The 24621-nt window shown below is 37.1% G+C and overlaps 1 protein-coding gene across 5 annotated transcripts; it reads left to right on the top strand.

Annotated features, from left to right (window-relative positions):
* The first annotated feature begins 311 nt into the window (after nt 1-311).
* Nucleotides 312-23461, top strand: DUSP19 (dual specificity phosphatase 19). 5 transcript variants are annotated; one of them, XM_027964763.3, is made up of 5 exons: nt 312-724; nt 5775-5821; nt 9742-9894; nt 12264-12301; nt 15191-18152. In XM_027964763.3, the coding sequence occupies exons 1-5, from the start codon at nt 499-501 to the stop codon at nt 15246-15248; spliced, it is 522 nt and encodes a 173-aa protein (XP_027820564.1). In that variant the 5' UTR covers nt 312-498; the 3' UTR covers nt 15249-18152. The 5 variants fall into 5 exon arrangements, with proteins under 5 accessions (XP_027820564.1, XP_027820567.1, XP_004004573.2 ...); XM_027964766.3 differs by lacking the exons at nt 12264-12301; nt 15191-18152 and adding an exon at nt 21000-23461 and having other exon boundaries at nt 9860-9894; XM_004004524.6 differs by lacking the exon at nt 12264-12301.
* The last annotated feature ends 1160 nt before the right edge of the window (nt 23462-24621 follow it).

Genomic DNA, 24621 nt, shown 5'->3' with positions numbered 1-24621 from the left:
CAGTCCATGGGGTCGCTAAGACTCGGACACGACTGAGCGACTTCACTTTCACCTTTCACTTTCATGCACTGGAGAAGGAAATGGCAACCCACTCCCGTGTTCTTGACTGGAGAATCCCAGGGACGCGGGAGCCTGGTGGGCTGCCGTCTACGGGGTCGCACAGAGTCGGACACGACTGAAGCGATTTAGCAGCAGCAGAAGCAACAATAAGGGAGACCTCTGCCTGGATCGCATTGTTTCCCACTAAAACAGGAAGGAGAAACAGCATCCAATCGGCGTGCCTTTCGCAATGGCCAATCAAACTTCTCCTTACATTGCGGCGCTGGGAAAAACGGAGCCGCGCTCTCTCTTCTCCCGGCGAGGGTCAGCTAGTGTTACTTGCGGGGCCGTGTGCCCGTGAGGTTGTTTTTCTGAACTGAACACTAAGGGACGCTCAGTTCGGTCGATCACTGTGCTAGCTGGATTTGCTTGTATTTGTTCCTAGCCACTGCTCAGGTAATGCACTCCCTTAACCAGGAAATTAAGGCATTCTCCCGGAATAATCTCAGGAAGCAGTGCACCAGGGTGACAACGCTAACTGGAAAGAAAATTATAGAAACATGGAAGGATGCCAGAATTCATGTTGTGGAAGAAGTAGAGCCAAGCGGCGGGGGAGGTTGTGGTTATGTGCAGGACCTTAGCTTGGACTTGAAAGTTGGTGTTATTAAGCCATGGTTGCTCCTGGGTGAGTATATTTGATTTGCCGCTAAATCTTTGAGTTCTTTTAACCATATTACTTCTTTTTTCTTCCTAGTATATAGTAGTCTGTGCTATCAGCTAAAAGCGCCAGAAAATTGAAATGTTTCCTTCTCTGGATTTGGAACTTCCACTAGCTGCCTGGGACTGTTTCTGCCGCACTATGAACCTGAGGCATAGATTCTAGTAGCACATAGCACCTGGTATTTGAATTTTAGAAAAGCGTTTTTCCTGTTGTCTGGAGGACAACACATTGATGGTGTATTTTATTGGATTATGAAAGGATATAGCCTTAAAAGATTATCAAAGTAAAAATAATGCTTTTATTAGGCAAGACTACAAGTGATGAGGGTTAAAGTTGTAGAAAAGTTAATGCTTGAAGAGACAAGTGCTTGTTTGCCTGCCCTGGGATTGCAGCTATATGGAGTGCGTGTCTCCTGTGGCCACATCTATCCTTGGTGCCTGTTTTTGGACTGTTAAGAAGGTGGATTGTTATTTCATAGCTATGAGTCTGATGGTTTATGATTTCTTGTATTATGATAAATAGAGATTCCCTGCACAACGCATAATTTACAAATAGCAAATGAAGCACAGATATGAATGTGCAAACTTGTTAACTTGGCACAAACATGATGCAGTGCTCTTAAAAAATAGTCAACAGTGTTTTAAGTAGGTTTGAATAATTTTTCATTTATGAATAGAGAAATTAAGACTTGGAAAAATCAATGATTTTTCAATATTTATATAGCCAAGCCTCTCTTGTGTAAAAAGAACACTGAATTGGGAGTCAAGAATAGCCAGTGAGATGCTGTGTGATGTGCACACTCCTTTTAAAAGCTCTGTGAAACAGAGATCATTAGCTCCATTTTTCAGATTGGAATTGAATTTAACAATTGGTTAAATAACTTGCACAGCTCAAGTCTGATAACACTCCTGCTCTCCATCATTAACATATACTGCCTCAGAGAGTCCAGGCTTTTCAGCCTCAATCTTCCTGCTCTACTTATAGTAGATGAGCCAGTGCAAATTATTAATTCTCTCTAGTCCTCCAAGAGACCATCTGTAAAGCTGAAGTAAGGATATCTGCTTATCTTATAGGGTTGTCCTAAAGTTGTTGCAAAAGTTTTTTGAAACATATCAGTTGCAGTATACATTTGAGTTATTTATTGTAGTATGTATTGTGTGCATTGTTACATGATCTATTTTTAAATTCACCAAATAATTATGTCCAGTTAGTTTCTGCAGCCCAGTGAAAAATTTAGTGGGTCATTTAGTTAGTCTGAAAATTTCACCCAGGATTTGCACACCGTTTCTAGGAAAGGAAATATATCCAGGCACGTTTTTTGGTTATTTGGCTTCTATTGTAGTAATAATGGTTTAAAATAATTATGGTAGAATTTAAAAATATCTTTCAGTCTTTCAGAGTCTTCATGAACTTTGCTTATTTTTTAAATCTAGACTTATGCAAAGTGGGCTGATCAAGGTACTATTCTGACTGGCATTGGAACCTTACCAGGATCTTGAATGAGTGGTGGGAGGGACTTCTGAAACTAGTCCTTACATGGTCTCCTCTTTGAATCAGGACATGAGATATTTTTATCAGGTACAACCTCCTTTCTTGGGGGAAGGAGATGGTTACAAGAGAGGGAGATGGTTACAAATAACTTATTCCCGAGGGACCTATGGATGGTTACATTTAAAGTTTTTCCAGGTGAATGATACAGGGGTTGTTTCTAGGTTGCTTCGGAAAACTTCCTTATCTCTTCAAAGCAACACAGCTCCCACCTAGCACTACATGAAATTAAATATTGTTTTGGGTGATGGATAAAGAAGGTGGAAAGCTCTACAAATATAATCTGTCCGTTTCAGTTTGCTCATAAATTCACCCAAGCTCCTGCATTTCAAAAATCTTACATAGGCCCTTGAAATACCTAACAGGTTGATAAAAGATCATAGTTAGTATTTTTGTCCTTGGTTTTGCAAATTATATTTTTACAACAAATCTCACTAGGACTTTTCTTAAATCCAACTTGATTTGTAAAAGTGGAAAATTCCTTTTCTCTTGGGTAGTTTTAAAAGGTACACTTACTTCTTGCTATGTCCATTTTGTTACAGAGTCCCAATCGGTGACATCTTGAGATCTTTGCTTCAATTCTAAGTGAAAATTTGGGAATCCTTTACAAGGTTATAAGGGTTTCCCTGGTGGCTCAGATGGTAAAGAATCTACTTGCCGTGTGAGAGACCCAGTTCAATCTCTGGTTTGGGACGATCCCCTGGAGAAGTATATACAATCCACTCTAGTTTTCTTGCTACAGTCCATGGGGTTGCAAAGAGTCGGACATGACTGAGCGACTAACACATAAGATTATAGAGGATTTCTGATATCTAGAAAACTCAATATTTTTAGAAGGCAGATAATACATTAAATTTATAAAGCTCTTTATTTTGTAAAATTCTTTCATGAATTTTATTTTACCTTATCAGTATAGAAATTTATGCTCCTATTTCTATCCATTTGTGAAAATTCAGTCCTACAAATTTCCCCAAAACATTTCTCTTTAGAATATTATTTCCCTTTTTAGTAGTTTAATAATATCTTTTTGGTTTGTTTCAGTAATAACTTTTTTGGTCTATTTCTGTGATGATGAAAATAGAGATTTGTAAATTAAGACATGCTGCATCAGAATTTATGCAATATTTGGTATTTTCATTAAAAACAGAAACAATTCTAGAGATCTTACATAGCCTAATTTTATGATACATATGATTGCAAAATACTGAACTTGTTAGAAGTCCCAGCTCCAATAGCATGTAATATGCTTTCTAAATCAGTTACTTCATCTATAATATTTCCATAATAATTTTGGCCAGGGTCATGAATATTATTGGGTTGTGTCAATGTAAAATATAACTGTACATTATTATTATTAAACTTATTTCTTTAGTTGTAGTCCTATTCATCAACTTCTTTTTCTATTATTTAAAATTACCATACAGTTAAAATTGATTTGCTATTCAGTTCTATTAAATTAACACAATCATAGATTCATGTTGCCACTGTTAAAATCATAAAATTCTTAAAATTAATATTTGTTTAAAAATGTTAATTAAGGTAGTTTATAAAAGAATACATTCTACTTTTTCAAAACAAAGGTTAAATAACATATTGTTATAATGATTTAGAGTATTTCTTTTAATATTAAGTGTTTTTCCAACAAAAGCTTAATGGAAGACTGCAACACAAAGCTACTTAATTTGGAGAAAAGCTAATGTTTATATCTAGAATTTAGAGAGAAGTAACATGAACTGAATACTATCAAGTATTAGATGAAACACACAGGACAATTACTTAAAGTCCATTTGTACTGACTAAAATTATCCGGCCGCACTATTAACACTCTCCTTGTGTTCGAAGAGTCAGTTGCTTTGGTCTCAAGAACACTAAATTTGAATCAATGTATTCATTGTCTGGAAATCATTTTCAAAATGTAACAACCAACTCTGGAAAATGACTAACTCATTCTGTTTGAGGTGTATATGTATTTAATGGAAATAATGAAAATATCCAGCTTCGAGAAATACAATAATGACAGTTGAGGGAAGAAAAAAAAAGAGTTTCATTCATGCATGTTTCTTTCTTTTCTTGTCTTTTTTCTCTTGTAAGAAATAGAGTGGAATTATTATTTAAAAGATACCATACATATAAAACCACCAAATTTCAGTTAACTTACTTGAACCCATTTCTTCTCCTGGAGATGAATAGGACTACCTACAGAAAACTGAGAGATTATTTTTAATTATTAGGTACTTCAAATGTGTATAAAATTATAGACTATAGCAATTACATATCTACCATTAACAAATGTTAATATTTTGATAGGCTAAGTTTTAAGTAGAATAAAGTTGAACGTAGATTCAGTAAGGAGCCTGTGAGCTTTGTATTACCAAGAGAATATTGGCCAACCAGCATATTGCTGACCTTCCAGCTACCTAAAATCACATGGTAGAAGCTGGCAGATTTCCCAGACAGTTAAGGTGAAAAAACCGTTTTCTGTAGAAATGGAACCTAATTCAGGAAAGTGAAATACTTGAAATCTTTAAATAATAAATGCCCTATTTTTTCAGTTGTGTGACTCACTTTAGTTTAACTAGTTATTCTCCTGTGAAAACTTGCTTATTGGCTGGAGTCATTTTTCAAATGTAGGAGATCTGGAAAGCCAACTTTCAGAGGGAGCAACTGGAAAAGGGTACAGCCCTAGTTGTGCATGGAACGTGGGTGGAACTCTGGACCAACAGTGTTTGCTCTAAGCTACTAAGTGTTCCCAGACGAGCTGGCACTGGATCATTTTGTGGGTGTCTTTTTAAATATTCTTTTCTTCAGTTACAAAAGAAATCGTGAGCATGAAGAAAAAAGTCACCTATAATCTTACTGTAACATTTTGTTCTATATACTTCCTGCCCATTTTTAAGCATATACATTATTTTTGTTTTTACAAAAATGATTGATGTTTCATAACCTGCTTCTATCACCTGATATATTGAAAATATATTTCCATGCAATAAATATTCTTCTACATTTCTCATTTCAAGGGGCCGTATATATTTTCATGGGATATTCATCAAAAATATTCATCCTGTAAATACTTTTGGACTCTGAAATCCCACTTCTAGGAATTTTTCCTAAAAGTTCTGGATATTGCAAAGATTAGCTATTAGGATATTCTTCACAGTATTGTTGGTAATACAAAATAAACCCCGCAGAAAGAAAACATCAAAAATCCACCCAAACCCAATGCCCCATCAATGGCCCAATTTTTCTAGGAACAATTCCTAGAAGTGGGATTTGAGTCCAAAAGTATTTACAGGATGAATATTTTTTGATGAGTATTCCTGAATTATCTTTCAAAGAGTTGGACTCAGGTCCTCCCAAGGTATATTTCTTAATATAAATGAATAACTAACAGAATTGTTACAAAATTCAGATTAAAAGTCAGGATAATTATTTTTATGTTCAAGGTGATGTGATTTATTTCTTATAGGGTCACAAGATGCTGCTCATGATCTGGATACACTGAAAAGACTCAAGGTAAAAAGAAATGCTTCAGGAGTGTTCCAAGTTATTTACTGCAGCACTGTTTATAATAGCAAATTATTGAAAGCAACCCACATTTCCATCAGTAGGGAGCTGGTTGAATGAACAATGACAGAATGCCATATAGCTTTTAAAAAACACACACAACAGTCTTTAAATACTGATATGAAAGGATCTGAAGGACATTTTTAAACAGGGCCAAAAATCCCCAGTGTTGCCTTTGTGTAAGAAAAAGAGTAAATAAAATATTTGGTATAAATATCTATCTTATAAGATATAAATATATTTTAAAGACACTCTAAAAGAATATATAAGAAATGGATAAAGGTAGTTACTATATAGGTGGGCAATAATGGAGTGGAAAAGGACAGGTTGAAGAGCAAGACCTCTTAATTGTTTAAATAAGGTTTTGATTTTTGAACGACTTCAAAAAATAAAATTTTGATATTGCCTAAATGTAAGGTTTAAGTGAGTTAACCTGTGTGCTTAGCACATACTAAGTACTCAGTGAAGGGGCTGTTCTTATTATCCCTATTTTAAAGGGCATCCCAAGGTCAACGATTGAAAGGACCTCTGAAATTGCATTTTGGAAGTATGCTTCATTCCTAGAAAGGTTTTAGGTTAGGTCCCCACCACTACCATCTTGGGCTTCCCTGGTAGCTCAGATGGCAAAGAATCTGCTGCAGTGCAGGAGACCTGGGTTTGATCCCTGGGTTGGAAGATCCTGTGGTAGAGGGCATGGCAACCCACTCCAGTATTCTTGCCTGTAGAATTCTTTGGACAGTGGAGTCTGGCAGGCTGTAGTCCATGGGGTTGCAAAGACTGGAACATGACTGAGTGACTAACACTTCCAATACCACCACCATGACCTGTGACTTAGTACAGTTCTTTTCAAGCAGGATCGTTGAATCAATACACATATAAATTGCATTTCCAAGCAGCTAAACATTCAGAAAACTAAGATCATGGCATCTGGTCCCATTGCATCATGGCAAATAGATGGGGGAACAGTGGAACAGTGTCAGACTTTATTTTTTTGGGCTCCAAAATCACTGCAGATGGTGATTGCAGCCATGAAATTAAAAGACCCTTACTCCTTGGAAGGAAAGTTATGACCAACCTAGATAGCATATTGAAAAGCAGAGACATTACTTTGCCAAAAAGGTCCGTCTAGTCAAGACTATGGTTTTTCCAGTGGTCATGCATGGATGTGAGAGTTGGACTGTGAAGAAAGCTGAGCACCAAAGAATTGATGCTTTTGAACTGTGGTGTTGGAGAAGACTCTTGAGAGTCCCTTGGACCGCAAGGAGATCCAACCAGTCCATTCTAAAGATCAGTTCTGGGGGTTCTTTGGAAGGACTGATGCTAAAGCTGAAACTCCAATACTTTGGACACCTCATGTGAAGAGTTGACTCATTGGAAAAGACTCTGATGCTGGGAGGGATTGGGGGCAGGAGGAGCAGGGGACGACAGAGGATGAGATGGCTGGATGGCATCACCAACTCGATAGACGTGAGTTTGAGTGAACTCCGGGAGTTGGTGATGAACAGGGAGGCCTGGTGTGCTGCAATTCATGGGGTTGCAAAGAGTCGGACACGACTGAGCAACTGAACTGAACTGAACTGAATTGAAATTACCTAGACATTGGATAGTTTAATAGCCCACGATATTTGTAAAGCACTTTTACCTTTCAGCAAGTTTCCTCAAGATTCTCATTTTGTGATCTTCATAATTCTGTGATAGATAGGAAAGCTGTATAGATACAGATATATTCTATAAGTGGTCAGACCTCATTTTTGGTCTTTGGGGGATGTAAAATATAGTTCTAAAGACAGGGCAAACACATCAGTATCATACGACATTGGAATATCTATTATGTAATTAAAGGCAGAGTCATACAGCCCTGGCCAGAGGTTCTCTTGGAGTGGGAGGGTAACTTGACACAGCCTGAGAGGCCATCACAAGGAAAGCAGAAGGACATTTCAGACAGTATCTGCTAAAAATGTTCTTCCCTTCTGTCTAGAATTCTCCCATCTCTCTTGAGCAGATTAGAGGGTTTTTTTCTGTTGTTTTCCTCCACAAGGCAGTTAGGTTTGTAAGCAGCTTATGGCCCTCTCTTCATGAGGTCTAGTTCCCTGAATATCTTAATCAATACTCCTTTGGCTGTGGACCACAGAAACCTGAGCAAGGAGAGAGAATGCATATGATGATCTCAGGGCGGGGAGATGAGGGCAGGGGGAGCTTGTTGGAAGCCGGGAGGAGAGTAGCTGTGCCAGAGAATAGAAGGCCATCCCCTGGCACACGGCCCCTCTCTGCACATCTGCTCTTCTCATTTGGAAGCAGGGATCTTTCACTTAATACAGAATGGCTGTCTTAAAGCTCCTGAGTTTGTGGATTATTCTAACTGTCTCGTACACCTCTTTCTAAATTTCTTAAATCAATCTAGCTTAAGTCAGGTGTCCACCGGAATCCAGTTAGCTGTGTTGGGGGAAGGAGCGAGGCACTGCCAGAGCCACACCTGTGAGGATAGTAGGGGCGGGAGAGGCAGAATCCGATCCATTTAGCCTTTGGATTCTCTTAACGAACTTCTCACATGGCTTCTTGCATTTGCTTGGTGGACTCCAGGAAAGGAGCTTGAATGCGTAGATGGAGGAGGAGGTTGCTCACATGTGCCATTTGAAAGCAAATCTTTCACGACCATCTCACCTTTCAACCAGACTAATTCATCAGAATTTCTGGGATTGAGACCCTGTGGCATTGGTGCTTTTTAAAACCTCACTGGGTGACCAGTCACCTTGAAACCAAACCCAGCGCCCTATGGTGTGACTTGCCGTCCAAGTTCAGAAGCAGCAGAGAATCCAAAATTCAGGGTGTACCTATTGAACTTTTAAAAAGCTCACTGGGTAGTTCTGGTGTGTAGCCACACTTGAGAACAACTGTACTTACAAAGAATACAAAAGGAAAGTAGGGAAATAATTATTGAAAGGGAAGTTATTGCTACTAATGCACGTCCCTTACTTTAATTTTTTTATGGACATTAATTGATTTATTCAATAGATATTTTAAGTACTTCTGTGTGAGGTTTCCTGCTCACTCACAATGCTTACTTATAAAAGTGAGTAGGCTAAATATGGTCCCTACCCTGGTGGAGTTTCCAGTACAATATGGGAGACGAACTCTAGGTGATAAGGGCTATTGTAAGGCACATAGAGGGTACTATAGGAGTATACAGGCTTCCCTGGAGGCTCAGTGTTAAAGAACCTGCCAAGCAGATGTGGGTTTGATCCCTGGGTTGGAAAGATTCCCTAGAGACGGAAATGGCAACCCACTCCAGTCTTCTTGTCTGGGACATCCCATGAACAGAGGAGCCTGGTGGGCTACCGTCCATAGGGGTCACAAAAGAGTCAGACATGGCATGGCGACTAAACAACAATAACAACAAATATGTGTGTAGAAATAGCACTTCTGGTAAGGGAGGAGGCCGGCAGAGAAGGCTCCCTGAAGGACGTGTTATTCAAGTGTGCGTGTGTTCAGTCGTGTCTGACTTTTGTGTGAGTCTTTGGACTGTTGCCCAGCAGACTCCTTTGTCCATGGAATTTTCCAGGCAGGAATATTGGAATGGGTTGCCATTTCCTCCTCGAGGGGATCTACCCGACCCAGGGATCGAACCTATGTCTCTGGCATTTCCTTCATTGCAGGCAGATTCTTTACCACTGAGCCACCTGGGAAGCCCAAGTGAGTGAGTCATGCTTAAATTATGTATTGTTACAGATCTCAACACCTCAATTTAATTAACCTAATTAATTAACCTAAGTAACCTAATTAGGTTTAATTTTATTTAAACATAATTTTTTAGGTTTAATTAACCTAATTCATGTGAATTTTTAAAAATTTATCTTTTTTTTGTCTTTAAGGTGACTCATATTCTCAATGTTGCATATGGAGTTGAAAACGCTTTCCTCAATGACTTTATATATAAGAATATTTCTATATTGGATCTGCCTGAGACCAATATCCTGTCTTATTTTCCAGAATGTTTTGGATTTATTGAACAAGCAAAAATGAAGGTAAGTTTGGTACCGATTCACAGTTCCTCAAGAACAGAAATTTTAAAATACTGGTCCATTCTCCACTTCTCTCTGTAATGAATATGTAAGAACTATTATTAAGTTTCCCTTTCAACAATATTTCATTAATTCCTATAATTATTTAGTCCTCCAGTTGCTCTTCTTCCAGTGAGGTACTTACTTTTAACTTTATTTTCTTGCATTTATTTACTACTACTGTTTTGACTGTGTTGGTCGTGACTGTGCCATTGGGCTCTCTCTTGCAGCCTGTGCGCTTCCCTCTAGCTGTGGCACTTGGGCCCCAAAGTGCGTGGGCTCTGCAGTTGTGTGCAGGCTCCAGAGCGCATACGCTCTGTGGCTTGTGGCACTCAGACTCTCTAGTTGAGGAACACGGGCTCACTAGTTGGGGCACCTGGGCTTCGTGGCCCCACAGCATGTGGGATCTTTATTGTAACCAGGAATCGGACCCACATCCCCTGCAGTGGAAGGCAGATTCTTAACTACTGGACCACCAGGGAAGTCTGTATTCTTTAATTTCTCATCTTCATATGCCTTCCTAAGAAATGTTAGTATTTAAAATTTTCTGCTCAACTGGGTTGGCTAAAAAGTTTGTTTGGGTTTTTCTGTAACATCTTACAGAAAAATCCGAATGACCTTTTTGGCCAGCCCAATACTAAGGTTCCTTTTGATCATCTCTAACCATCTGCCCTCTGACCACTTTGCAAGGTAATCGGGTGAACTATGGAACAGAGGCTGCTCTGGTCCTTAGTGTATTTATGAAGATGAATATTGCTAAGATTGTTTGAAAATGCTGATCAAAAGCTGTCCATTGGTTCTCTGACTTTAGAAGACCCACAGAAAATACAATACTTTAATCTTGGTACTAGATCCAAGGGAACACTCTGACAGGCAGGGCTTCTAGGTTGGCTTTACCAATTATTATACCTTGAAATTATATCATTTTTAGTCAATATATAATTCTTATAAAATTTATGTGAGATAAATAGATGGGAATGTAGAAGCACTTATAGAGAAAAGTTAACTGTCATGGAGCACTTGGCAATAAACGATAGTTAACATTATAGCTTAATTAACTTCTAATGATTTTCCTTCTACCTTCTCTCCTTGCCTCTCTCTGTTTCTTCCTTTCATTTAGTAATATTTATTAAGTGCCTTATGTGCCCAACACTGTTCTAGATACCTTCCTCTAGATTGCTGGAAATATATTTATTCAATCTTATTTAATAGTAGATATTTGGATGAGAAAAAAGAAAGAGGTTTTCTAATTCAAAGCCTAATATTGGCCACTGTTTTAGCTTGTGAAAAATTATATAGATTCTAGATTGTCAGATGCCAGTGTACCAGCTAATAGCCTTAGGAATAAAAGTGATAATGTTTCTGTGTTAGCTGCTTTTCTAAGGAGATGTATAATATGCCTTAGATGGTAATGGAAAAATGTAAACATTATTCATATTTATATTCATATTAGACATATTAGACATTAAACATATACATGTTTCAAGTAAAAAGTGAAAGGGATAATAGTTAATTAAAGTGGTCCTTAGTTTGGGTTTCTCAGAAAACAGAACCTGAGGCAAGGATTTAGAGCTGATGCTTCATTTGAGAGGTGCAGTCCCTAGACAGTGAGAGTGAGAAGAAAGGGAGGTGACTCAAAAAAGGATGAGAACCAATATAAGATGATGTTTTACCCTGCTGAGCACAGCTTCACAATGAGCTGATAGCAAAATAGCTGGCTCCTTGGCAAGGTGGTGCCCAAGACATCCCCAGGCAGGGAATCCAAAGAAACCACCTCAATACAGATTTTGGGAAAGAGAGAAAAGAGAGAATTTATCTGCCGGGCTCTCTGTCAGCTCCTGTTTCCCATTGGTCAGAGTTTAGGCATGGAGAGGTAACTAACCCTACAATTCCAGGTTACAGCACCCCACTTTTTCAGCACCCACCTTGAAGCCCTGTGGTATGACTTGCCATCCAAGTTCAGAAGCAGCAAGAGAATCCAGAACTCAGGGTGTACCGGTCTATGCAGAGACTGACGTGGGGGAAGAGCCAGGTATTCTTAGGCAAGCAGAACTCAGTAGGCCTACGGGAAATAGTCAGCCACAGAGGTGGCAGCTGAGGTGGAACAAGCTGAGGGTCCATGAGATCAAGGGAATCTGAGGAGATGCCTGAAGTGTTTCTGCTGTGAGATATATATATAATATGTTCTGATTTCTCAAGCCTTATGTGTTTTATTGGAACCTGAGCCTCAGCGATTATTTCCTGACCCTGGAAACTCTTTATTGTTTAGATAATGCACGTTTAACTTTAGCAATAGAGTTTTTGAATTTTTTTCATTCTTTTTTTCTCCCTAGAAGAAATCTCTTCATGATTTTGCCTGTTGTATATTCAGGTATTATTAAATGCGATTACTCTGTGAATTGCCTATTTCAGAACTACTGTTCTAGGCCCTAGTTTGTTGTTTTCATCTTTTCACATACAGCTGCCAAATAGAATGTCTTTCATTTCCCCATGTCTTTCCTCATTTTTCTCTGTAGTTATAAAACCCTGTTTGTTTGGTTTCTCTGTCCTTCCTGTATCTCTCCCTAATGTGTTATCTGCCAGGCTTATGCCCAAAGGGACAGAAATACACATGACATGGTAGTAGTAAGATAACTTCCATAGGTTCAAGAGTTCTTTTACTTGAGTATTTATTTGATCCCCTTTTTTATGGGCAGAAGATTTTGTTAGTACAAAATGTGTATTTGATATTCCACATTTATTTTATTATTTATAAGATGTGACTTTTAAAACATGTAAGTGGTTTATAACATTGGGAAAATATAGATAAGTAAAAATTGAGATCATGCATTTTCACCAATACATATAGCCACTTGTAGTATTTTAATGTATTTTTCTATATATCAAAAGACTTATGTTTTAAAAAAAGATCTGAACTTGATCTGTCAAAAAATATGAGTTACTTATTCTGAGGAGGAGGAAGGGATGCATATTGCTGCCTTTAAGGAGCTAGCAATCTAATTGAAAAGCTATGAATAACAACGTGAAAACAAAGCAAGCTACATAAAATGGAAATACTGTAATTCCTAAATGCCCATTGCAGAATGGTGACATGATTTTTTTTAAGAGAAAGTTTTCTCAAAATGCATAGCAAAATTTTTTTTTCTTAGCAGACATTTATGGAACACCTACTATGTGCCAAAAATTGCGCTAAGTACTAGGCATAAAAAGATGTCTTGGATAGTCCTCCTGCCCTCCTCTCAAGCAGAGAGACAGGCTTCTTAGAAGCCATGGTTAGCTGGACCAACGAGAGGAAAAAGCCTTTTAAACATAGGACAACAGCAAATGCAAAAGAAAAATTGCTTTATAAATTATTTAATTGTCATTACTTTGAATTCTTGAAAGGAAATATGAAGCTAGTAGTTTCTTTGGAAATACTTTCAAGGGCAGTATGATACTCAAGGAATAAGAGGTAAATAAGTAAATTCAAAGGCTGTAGAAACTAACAGAAAAGTATCTGTTACATAAAGAATGTAAGAGAAGAAGATACTAACATTATTAAATAATAGCTAAAACTGATTACACTGTAAGACTAAAAATAAAGCTAGTTTCATTTTCCAAAAGCATATGTGTAGATCATAAAATAGCAATAACTGATACATAGGAAACATTAAAAATTACACTGGAAGGTATCTCTTATTAATGTCATGAGCCCAAGTTTCTTTGGAAAGTCTGATTTGTTTTGCGTTAAAAGAAGTTCATTAATAGTGGGACTTCCCTGGTGATCCAGGGGCTAAGACTCCGAGCTCCCACTGCATAGTCCCTGGTTTGATCCCTGGTCAGGGAACTGGAGCCCACATGCCGCAGGAAATGATTAAAGACACTGCCAGCTGCAAATAAGACATGGTGCAGTCAAATACATAAATATTATTTTTTAAAAAGAAGTTCATTGGCAGTGTCCATTGGTTACTGTAATATGATTTTAAAATGTCTTAATAAGTCTTATTAAAAAGAGCCATTGTACAAAGTGAGAAAAGTTCTGTATATGCATAGTGAATATTTTTGTTTTGCTTTTCTTGTGCAGAAACAATATCTGGAAATGACTCTGAAATATATAAATATAAACAATTGAAATTGTCTTTCTGATATGAGAATTTTTAAAATATTAACTAATCTTGTGAATCTTCTTTCTTTCTTGAAGTGAGATACACTCGCTACACTTGTTATAATAGTCTTAGGAAAGGAATTTTTCAACCGATTTATGCATCTAAGAACTACCTTGTAAAATAATCTAATAAGCCATGAACATATAGCATTGTTGTTGTTTGCTTTGGGCAGAGTTTTCAGTTGTCAGGTTTTTTCTCCCCTTCCCTGTTCCTATGTTGTTTGTGTTGTACGAAAAGAAAAATCAAGAAATGAAGTAACTAAAATGACTGGTTCTACAGGGTGTGCTCGCCATTCACTATGTTTCATTAAGATCATTAACTTTTAAAAGGCCTGAGATAAGCCAACCTGTATCAGTGCTGATCCATCAGATATATCACATTCATTTTTAATGCAATATTACCCCCATTAGCATTGGTCTTGCACTGTGTCCCTTTTCACTTGTAAAGTATCATTTGCAAGTTACCTGAAACGTTTTGCATTTATTGACCTCATGCTGGTGTCTAAATTACATTTTCCACTTCATGTTGTCATGAGCTATTTGAGTCAACATTTTACTGCCTCATAAGTTTAACTATTTTTTTAGGTCACTTCCCTCCAGAATAAAATAGATCCAAAGGAAGAACATTTTTTCCTTACTGATCATTTTATAGATAGATTTCTAAGCCAGTGATACTAGTTCTTTATAGGAACGGTATATGTACCTAGGATATGAGCTTTCTGTGTAGTTTATGATTGTGGTTTTATTTATATTTCCACATATATTTTCTCTGATTTTTCTCTTATTTATAGGCCTTTGGCTACTAAGTTACTAGACTTTTGTGTGTACTTTACTAGATTACTTCAGGGTAGTAAAAGATAATTTCAGAATTCCAAATATATCATCAAAGCATTTCAAACCTGGGAGGTGGGAAAAGAAGGTGTTGATTAATTGATTGATTTTTTTCCCCATTCATTCCCTACAGTGCATTGGTTTCTGATGCACTGTATCAGAATAAACTGAGTCAAATAAATTGATAAAGTGAATATTTTTATCTTATAATTTTTAAATAGTGTAAGTTTTCAGTACAACTCTTCTTAAATAAATAATGAAGATTTTTGTTTGGTTTTATTATAGGATGGAGTGGTTCTTGTTCATTGTAATGCAGGAGTTTCCAGGGCTGCTGCAATTATAATAGGCTTCCTAATGAATTCTGAAGAAATCTCATTTACCAGTGCTTTTTCTTTGGTGAAAAATGCAAGGCCTTCCATATGTCCCAACGCTGGCTTTCTGGAGCAGCTTCGTACATATCAAGGGGGCAAAGAGAGGAATAGATGTGACAAACTACAGGAATTAGAAGAAGCAACAGTTCCTGAGTTACATTCTAGCCAATGATGGACAACTGTACTTTCTGAGTTGGTCTCTAGAGCCACCACCTTCCCTCCTTTTTTGGAGAGTAAACTAGTAGCAACCTCCTTTTCTCATGCTTTTTTTTTCAAGTGGAAATAGAGGTCAATTGATCGTCCTAAACTAGGGTATAAATAAATTTTTAAATTATATCATGTTTTCTTTAGTATTATAACGTGAGATTAAATGCTTTGATTTGCTAAGGAAAAATAACAATGTATTACCAATAATTGACTTCTGTAGAAAAAAAAGGTTTACATTTAATATCTATATTAAAGCATGAAAGATTAAATTAGTTGATTAAAACTTCTGGTAGTTTTCTATGCCAGCAACTATTTCCATGAAAGAAATAATGTGAAGTGCTGTTTGATTTACTACTTCAGAAGAAGGCAAATTTCTTTGTAAAGAGTTTAAGATTAAAAAATGATACCTTAAACCTCCCCCAAAAGGTAACCAAAATCTGAAGATTTACACAATACCTATGTAGTAGTTACATTATTCACAAAATTTTTATGTCCTTTTATGAAAATGCACCCGCTTTTCATTTTGATTTTTAAATTATATTCTGTTTTTTTAAAACATGTAGCTATGTTTGTGTAGCTATGCTCTCTTACATTATTGTGAGCGTATGGTTCTTTAATTAGGTGCTAGTCTCTTAAATTGTGTACTTTTTATTCTGGGTTCCTAGCGTTCTGTTTTTGGATTCCATGTCATAATTATCTGATCTCCTTGAATCTGTAGGAAAGTGTTTCAAACTGAAGAATCATTTTTAAAATGTGGTCTGTTTTCTAGTTTGGTATTTTACAAGGGAACATATTTTTAAGGAAAGAACACTTACGGTTTTGTAAGAAATTTTGAATACATTTTTAGAAAGCCCAAAATCATTTACAATTTTATTTTTGGCCAGAGGCTTTGAATGGTTTCTTTTTTTTTATTAAGTCTCCTTGTTGGCAAGGCTAAACTCTGTTCATTATGAATTTGCTTAAAGATATGCTTTGAATTATTCAGAATAAAATCTACTTAAAATTAATTATAATAATTAAGACAGAATTTAAGAGCTTTCAGGTAGACTTGCATGACTTAGAAAATATCATTGCCCTGTAGATTTTAGTAAGAATCCTGAGCTCTCCTTAGATAGACATTATAGAAAGCAAGCATTTTCCTATAGATAAGTTGGAAAGAACACATCTGTGCATTTGAAAAAGAGGCTTTCTTATGCTGGCAGGAGCAAAAAGTAGAAGCGATAAATGCAAATTATGTTTTAAGATTGCTGATAGCCTGACAAGATGTCATCGTGTGCAAAGCTATGAACTTTCCATCTGTTAAGCAGCAGCATAAGTGTAATCAACCTACAGTGAGCTGTCTGAAGCCTGCAGACAGAATCCTCTTAAATATGAGACTGGTGTATGATATTGTCTTTATAGTTAATATTGCTGAGGATTTGCTGGGTAAACCTTGTCTGGTCACGTGTAAGTATTTATTTAAATACATTTTCCTTTGTTATTGTTATTTAGTTTTCAGCCATTAAATGTTGTGAACATGAAGCCTTAAATAGAACTTATTCCTCATGGATAGTTTATTTTTGTCTGTAGTTATATGTTGTTGCCTGTAGTGATCTGGTTACAGTGCAAACATGTATATTCTGGCACATCTACAGAAGGGCATTGAGCATCAATTTTGTTTTCTTTTAAATGGTAGTAGTTTGCTGTATCTAAAATAAATCAGTGAAGGGAATTCAGTCTTTTAAATAAGGGGTATTATGTAAGGCAATGATAGGTTATACATGTAACATGTTTATTTGGCTTCCCATGAGTATGTCACTCTGTCATACCTAGTTATTTATAAAAAGGAGCTTTATTACTATGATTCTCTATTCCACATATTATAGAGAAAATGAAAGTGTTAGTTGCTCAGTCATGTCCGAGTCTTTGTGACCATGTGGACTGTAGCCCACCAGGCTCCTCTGCCTGTGGAATTCTCCAGGCAAGAATGCTGGAGTGGGTAGCCATTTCCTTTCCGGGGGATCTTTCCAACCCAGGGATCAGACTTGGGTCTCCTGCACTGCAGGCAGATTTTTTACCATCTGGGCCACGAGGGAATCCCTCACATATTATGGACAGATCTCAAATATACATCTGTTTTGAGGGAGTGACAAAACTATTTCAGGGACTTTGTGCCTCTATTTTAAAACAGATTTTCCTATTTTAGAAAGTCTCCTTCAAAGGTAAATTCTCCAAAGACTCTGGAATGTAGCAACTATAAATCATAGTATTGTCCTTTTACCTTACACAATAAACTGGGTGAGTTAACACCTTTACAAGCAAACCCACAATACATTAAAAAAAAAAAAAAAAACAGAAATGTAGCACAAGGAATTATTTGACTTTTCCAGCTGTCCCTAAGTAGTTGACTTTTCTGCCCAAAGCCTCCTGAACATATTTAGTTACTTGTAGTTATTTAAGAGTTTAAAGCAGAAGATTTTAAGGTTTTATATTGTTATGTTACATGCAATGGTATTTACAATGAACACATTTTTGGTTTGTCTTCATTGATATACTTAAAACAGTTTAAACTTTTCTACTTCAAGTGAAACTCTGACTTACTGTTTTGTATCCATATTTATAATGTGCCCTTTATTGTTTCTGGGTATTGATATACTTTAATAAAAATAATAAATTTACTATTTCTCCCATTAGTATCTTTATTTCTTTGCGATTATTTGTTTTAAAAGACTTATTTGCCATCAACTTCTGGATTAAAAAAAAAATCTTGTTGGCAAAACACTGAGTTATACGTTTTAGAATATAAATTAGTTTAAAGGTCTGTGGAAATTTGATGCTCCAGCCACCTCAAGAAGTGAAAAGCTAAAGTCAGTTCTTGTAATTGGCATTACTGTGGATAAATTGGCAGTGAAAATTCAATAGCATATCTTAGTACTTTAAGTCAAGAGAAGATGCTAAATTACTCTCAGATTAAACTGAGATTTACGTTCTTCGTAAAACCTTCTCTGACCACCGTATTTCAAGCGGCTCCCATCCTTAGCACTTACATCTACCTTTCCCTGTTTTATTTACTGCATATCCTTAATTGTCACCAAAATTGTACGTATTTTTATTTATTTTGTTGCTTTTCCCATCAAAACTTGGGCTCCTCGGGAGAGCAGAGATTTTTACTATGTTGTTTATCTGTACCAGTGTGTACCCCATAACAGGCACGCAAACATTTCTTGTCAGAAAGAGAGGGAGGGGGGAAGGGAGGAAAAGAATTGATGCATGTTGCTGTGCCAGCTTAACAGTACCCACTGCAGGTCATAATTCATGCTCTGGCAAGTGAGCTGCAGTGTACATCTGCAGCCCTGGCAGACAGTGCCTGAGAGCAACAGCAGGGAACACTAGTAATAGGTCTGAAACAGGACTGCATAGGACCCTACACAACAGAAAACATGAGAGTCCTTCTTAATTTCTGAATAATTTGCTTTCTCTTTTTTGGCTATGCCCACAGTTTACAGGCTCTTAGTTCCCCGATCAGGGATTGAACCGTGCCCCCTGCAGTAGAAGAATGGAGTCCCGGCCACTGGACCACCAGGAAATTCCCGCAATAATTTTCTACCAAAGTTATTTAGAAATTAAAAGTTGATGAAACATTCAGCAAGAGTATCCAGGATATGGTATTTTGCTTTCACTCAAGATATGAAAGAATAATGGCTTATGTGCCAATTACCCATTTATTAGCTCCAACTCCACTCATAATTGTGTCTATAAAAAGGAAGATGGGCAATTTACATACCTTTCTCTTGACAGTGGCTGTGATGTTGAGCTTTCTCAGTAGAAAGTGCTGTGTGTTGGAGAGCCCTTTCAAGAGGAAGGGTCATTTCTACTGGGCTTGGTGTGCTTCCAAGGCAGGCTGCTGCAGTTCAGATAGCCTCCAACAGTGCTCATAGCTTCTCTGCCACCTAGTTAGTCCTCATTACTCCAGTCCTTTTATAATTAATAAACTTTTATATTAAACTTTCCCACTCTTATTGTGTGGTTTATCTCCTGATGGACCCAGGCTGTCTAGCCTATAATTTACAGTCAATTATTTTAATAATTGTCCTTGTGGAGTGTTTCTAGCAGCAGGTCAAGCTACGTTATAGCCATGTACCTTATAACAAAGCCTCAAATGGCAATTAATGTAGGAATATTTTTGAGAGAATAATTCTATGAATATAAACTGTTCTGTGTAAGAAAGTAAGGGTATAAGCACAATGACCTGATTTTGCTAATGCTTCTTGTCTACAGAGTGGTGAATTCTTCAAAGTTAAAAAGAAAGCACATAAATGGTGTAATTTGCTATTGCTCTTATGTTTTCACCCACTCTTCCCATTTGTATATCATACCAGGAGGAGAGGAAATTGCTTTCAGTGCTTGAACTGAATTCTCACTGCCCTCTTTGCATAGGCCAGTTGTGCTACTAAATTTGTGAATCCACTTACTAATAGTTGCAATTACTGCTAATGCAACTTCAGGAACTCAGGGAGTAAATGAAGACACCTAATGTCTCACCACTAGTGATGTGTGTGTATGTGATGTCTATACACACACATATATATATTTATTTTTTGTAATAGATGCTTGTATAAGTGCTCACAACCAAAGAGTTCCCTACATTTTCTCTATAATTGGCATACAGCTTACTATGTATAAGTTACAGCATTCTCCCTTTCCTCTTAAAAAAAATCTGGTATAATAATTGCCTATCTTCAGTTTTATGACACTCTCACAGCATGTCTTAAATATAACTGATCTTGCTTTGAGAATATCACTAGCAGATTTTCCTAGTATTTCTTCAATATAAAAAAATGATTTTTTTTTCACATTCAGGGACTCCCCTGCATGTCAAATACTGTGCTAGGTGCTAAGCATATGATGATAAGCAAAACAGTAAAAAATCCTTGCCCCCATGGAGCTTGCATTCAAAGTAATACTACTGTATAATAAGCAGACACATCTACATTGATTGCTCAGCCTTCTGCCGGTTAGATTTTTTTCTGTTTTGACATTTCTGAACCATGGAGGTCTTTCTTTACTAAGGAGATGTGGGCAAATTACCAAGGGCAGAATTTTCTAAGGATCTCCCAACACAACCACTCCTGGTTCTGCTAAAATAAATAGTAGCCTTAAGAAGAAACACAAAAACTCCTCCTCACCACCATCTACCTACAATAATAACATTAATTAATAATAATTACCAAAGTTTAAAGAGAACAATTTCCTAGTAATCACCAGAAAAAAATTGTCTATGGATATCAATTATATATTCTTTCTATTGCAGAAAGAATATTATATTCTTTGAAGTATAAATATTATAATTAAAATATTATAAAAACTTTCTTCCCTAATGTGCAGTTTTGATCAAGCTACAGAAACATACACACATATTCCTTTATAGGCAGTGAATGTGTTTTATAACTGACTTTCAAAACACCTGTAATCTTTTAAAATATTAATCAAGCTGATAATTACAAAAATAAGAGTTGATACTCTTCTGTTCTGTCAAGGTATGGAGTCCTTGGATGACCATATCTGTATGGGAGAAACTTATATGCAGGTCAGGAAGCAGCAGTTAGAACTGGACATGGAAAAACAGACTGGTTCCAAATAGGAAAAGGAGTACGTCAAGGCTGTATACTGTCACCCTGCTTATTTAACTTCTATGCAGAGTACATCATGAGAAACGCTGGGCTGGAAGAAACACAGGCTGGAATGAAGATTGCCGGGAGAAATATCAATAAGCTCAGATATGCAGATGACACCACCCTTATGGCAGAAAGTGAAAAGGAACTAAAAAGCCTCTTGATGAAAGTGAAACAGGAGAGTGAAAAAGTTGGCTTAAAGCTCAACATTCAGAAAACAAACATCATGGCATCCAGTCGCATCACTTCATGGCAAATAGATGGGGAAACAGTGGAAACAGTGTCAGACTTTATATTTTTGGGCTCCAAACTCACTGCAGATGGTGATTGCAGCCGTGAAATTAAAAGACGCTTATTCCTTGGAAGGAAAGTTATGACCAACCTAGAGAGCATATTGAAAAGCAGAGACATTACTTTGCCAACAAAAGTCCATAGTCAAGGCTATGGTTTTTCCACTGGTCATGTAATGGATGTGAGAGTTGGACTGTGAAGAAAGCTGAGCACCAAAGAATTGGTGCTTTTGAACTGTGATGTTGGAGAAGACTCTTGAGAGTCCCTTGGACTGCAAGGAGATCCAACCAGTCCATCCTAAAGGACATCAGTCCTGGGTGTTTATTGGAAGGACTGATGCTGAAGCTGAAACTGCCATACTTTGGCCACCAGATGCGAAGAGTTGACTCATTGGAAAAGACCCTGATGCTGGGAGGGACTGGGGGCAGGAGGAGAAGGAGACGACAGAGGACGAAATGGCTGGATGGACATGGGTTTGGGTAGACTTTGGTGATGGACAGGGAGGCCTGGTGTGCTGCGGTTCATGAGGTCGTAAAGAGTCGGACACGACTGAGCGACTGAACTGAACTGAACTGAAACTGTTAATTAACCGTCCTCACAAGAAAGTTGAAAGAATTAGCAATTTGATGTTTATAAACTTTTTTTGTTTCTTTGGAAAATATTGCAATTATTATTACAATACTAAAAAAGTTGCAGTAATAGCACCTAGCTTAATAGTAACTTCAATTTAAATAAAAATTGAAGTAGATTTCCAAATGATGAGTAGCCTAGAAATAAAATTTTCTCACTATATAGTCCGTATCCTTAGGATAGATCAAGCACTTATTTGTATCTTAAGAAGCTTTTCTTTTTCAGTAAGTACTAATATTTTCTACAATTCTCATTCATTCCAGACAAAAGAAGCCATTTGCTAAAACTTTGTTTAAGAAGAACATTTTCTTTTCAGTAGAGTTAAGAAATTGAGAAATCAATAGAATTCAATTCTGTGGTCTTTTCCTATTCAACGAGAAAGAATAGCTGTGGACCTTGTTCACAAGTAATACAGCAAGCTAACCAACTGCTTCAATGGCTCCTTGATATTTCATATTCTTGGTGCTGTTGAGGGTAACTCCACTCAGATCAGTTAACAATTGGTCTTCCCTTACAAAACTTCAGAGGCTTCCCTGGTGGCTCAGATGGTAAAGCATCTGCCTACAATGCAGGAGACCTGGGTTCAACCGTTGGGTCGGGAAGATCTCCTGGAGAAGGAAACGGCAACCCCCTCCAGTACTCTTACCTGGGAAAATCCCATGGGCAGAGGAACCTCGTAGGCTACAGTCCATGGGGGTCACAAAGAGTCGGACACGACCGAGCGACTTCACTTTGCAAAACTTTGGTCAAAGGAGTCTGGAGCAAATGGAGAGTCAAGATGTTCTCTTTTATTACCTGTTAACTTGATGTCATCTCCCCTAATCAATGGCTCTACAATTGAACTGCATGAAACTATGTTTTCTAAAACTGTAGAGTGCTATACTGCTAGTATTATTGTGTTGTTACTTCGAATTAGGAAACATTTTTTAGTCATTCTGGACATTCTTCAGATGCTGCTGTGCTTTTTCTGTAAAATATCTGTTGGCAGAACAGGATATGTTGAGCCTCCTCTACAACACAGCCTTCCCTGATTATGTAGCAAAGAGAATACTAGCCCTCTCCTAGCCCGTAGTTCAGGGCACGTCAGTATTACATGTGTATCTACAAAGTTATAGAAACGAAAAACAGATTAGTGTTTTCCAGGGGTTAAGAAGGTGGTTGCCACCTAGGGAACTAGGTGTGGTTACAAAAAGGCAACAGGAAAGATCCTGGTCAAAATGTAAATGTATCAAAGTTGAGTATCCTGGTTGTGACATTGTACTATAGTTTGGCAAGATGTTACCAACGGGGGAAACCAGGGAAAGGGTACATAGCATCTCTCTACCTTATTTTTACTTCCTGTGAATCCACAAACATCTCAAGATAACAAAGTTTAATTCAATAAAACCATTAACAAAAACCTCCAAGTACCCGACTTTATGAAGCTTACAACTTAGCTGGGGGGAATAGATAATTTTAGAATTATAGAAGTATATATTTCAAGTCATAATCTGTCAAGTTATAAGGGAACGCTCTCCTGAGCGATGTTTGAGATAAGTGCTGAAAGATAAGTAGGGTGTTGAAGATCTTCCAGAACTGAGGAAACAAGGCATGTAAAGACCCAGGGGTGAGAAAAAGCGTGACACATTAGAATTTTCGTCTTTTAGAGCAGTAGATGGGATGGAAAGATTTTGATCCGGAGAACAACTTGCTCAGAATGTTATTTTTAAAAGCTCACTTCAGCTGTGCTGTGGAGTGTGGATTAGGGAGGGTAAGACTAACCAGGAAGCTAAATACAGGTATCAGATGGTAAAGCCAGGATTTGGTGAAGGCAGTGAAAATGCAAAGAAGTGGATGCATTTGAAAGGTATTTAGGGATTATTATTCGCAGGATTGGATTGGTGTTGAAAGGGTTGGTGTTTAAAGACCATGTCAAGACTTCATTCTTTAGCAACTAGATAGCTGGTGGGGTCATTCTCTGAGATAAGTAATTAAATTTTACAGAAAAGGTAGTAAGTTTGGCTTTTTATATTTTATTTTGAAGTGCCTTGGAGATACTGAAGTGTAGATGTCCTATAGGCAATTGTATATGTAAATTTGGGTGTCAGAAAATGATTTGGGTTGGTGATATGAATTGAGAGTTATTAGGACAATGGATGTGAATACTATTATACAGAGAAAGAGTTTAGAGTAACACCAGACCATGAGATTGAGCCTAGGGAACATTTCTGGGGTAGATAGGGAAGGATAAGCTAAGAAAAGAGACTTAGCCACATGGTCAGAGAGGTAGGAGAGAAAGCAAGACAGTCAATTAGGGGGAATTTCAAAGAATGTTTACTGTGAACTAATGGTGCTAAAAGTTATATGAGATATAAAATGACAATGTCTTGGATTTAGCCTTATGGAGGTCTTTGGTGATGTTGGAAAGAGTTGTTTGGTGAATTAATGGAGGAAGAAGCCAAATAAGCTTATTAAAAGCTATGTAATAGGCTGAGTGACATAGAAGAGCGTTAGGATAAATTTCAGTTATTGAATATATATTATATATTGAATATTGAATATTAAATGATATTATATATCACTGAGT

This window comes from Ovis aries, chromosome 2, assembly GCF_016772045.2.
Source record: "Ovis aries strain OAR_USU_Benz2616 breed Rambouillet chromosome 2, ARS-UI_Ramb_v3.0, whole genome shotgun sequence".
In the NCBI taxonomy this organism is placed as follows: domain Eukaryota; kingdom Metazoa; phylum Chordata; class Mammalia; order Artiodactyla; family Bovidae; genus Ovis; species Ovis aries.
Note: the sequence above shows the minus strand (reverse complement) of the source record. Positions and strands in the feature narration are given on the sequence as shown.

What these genes read in the sequence shown, in the direction of transcription:
- DUSP19 (XM_004004524.6), top strand. Translation starts at nt 499, where the DNA reads ATGCACTCCCTTAACCAGGAAATTAAGGCATTCTCCCGGAATAATCTC. An exon ending in TAAGCCATGGTTGCTCCTGG is followed by an intron (nt 725 to 5,774) that starts GTGAGTATATTT and finishes TATTTCTTATAG; the next exon opens with GGTCACAAGATGCTGCTCAT. An exon ending in TTGAACAAGCAAAAATGAAG is followed by an intron (nt 9,895 to 15,190) that starts GTAAGTTTGGTA and finishes GTTTTATTATAG; the next exon opens with GATGGAGTGGTTCTTGTTCA.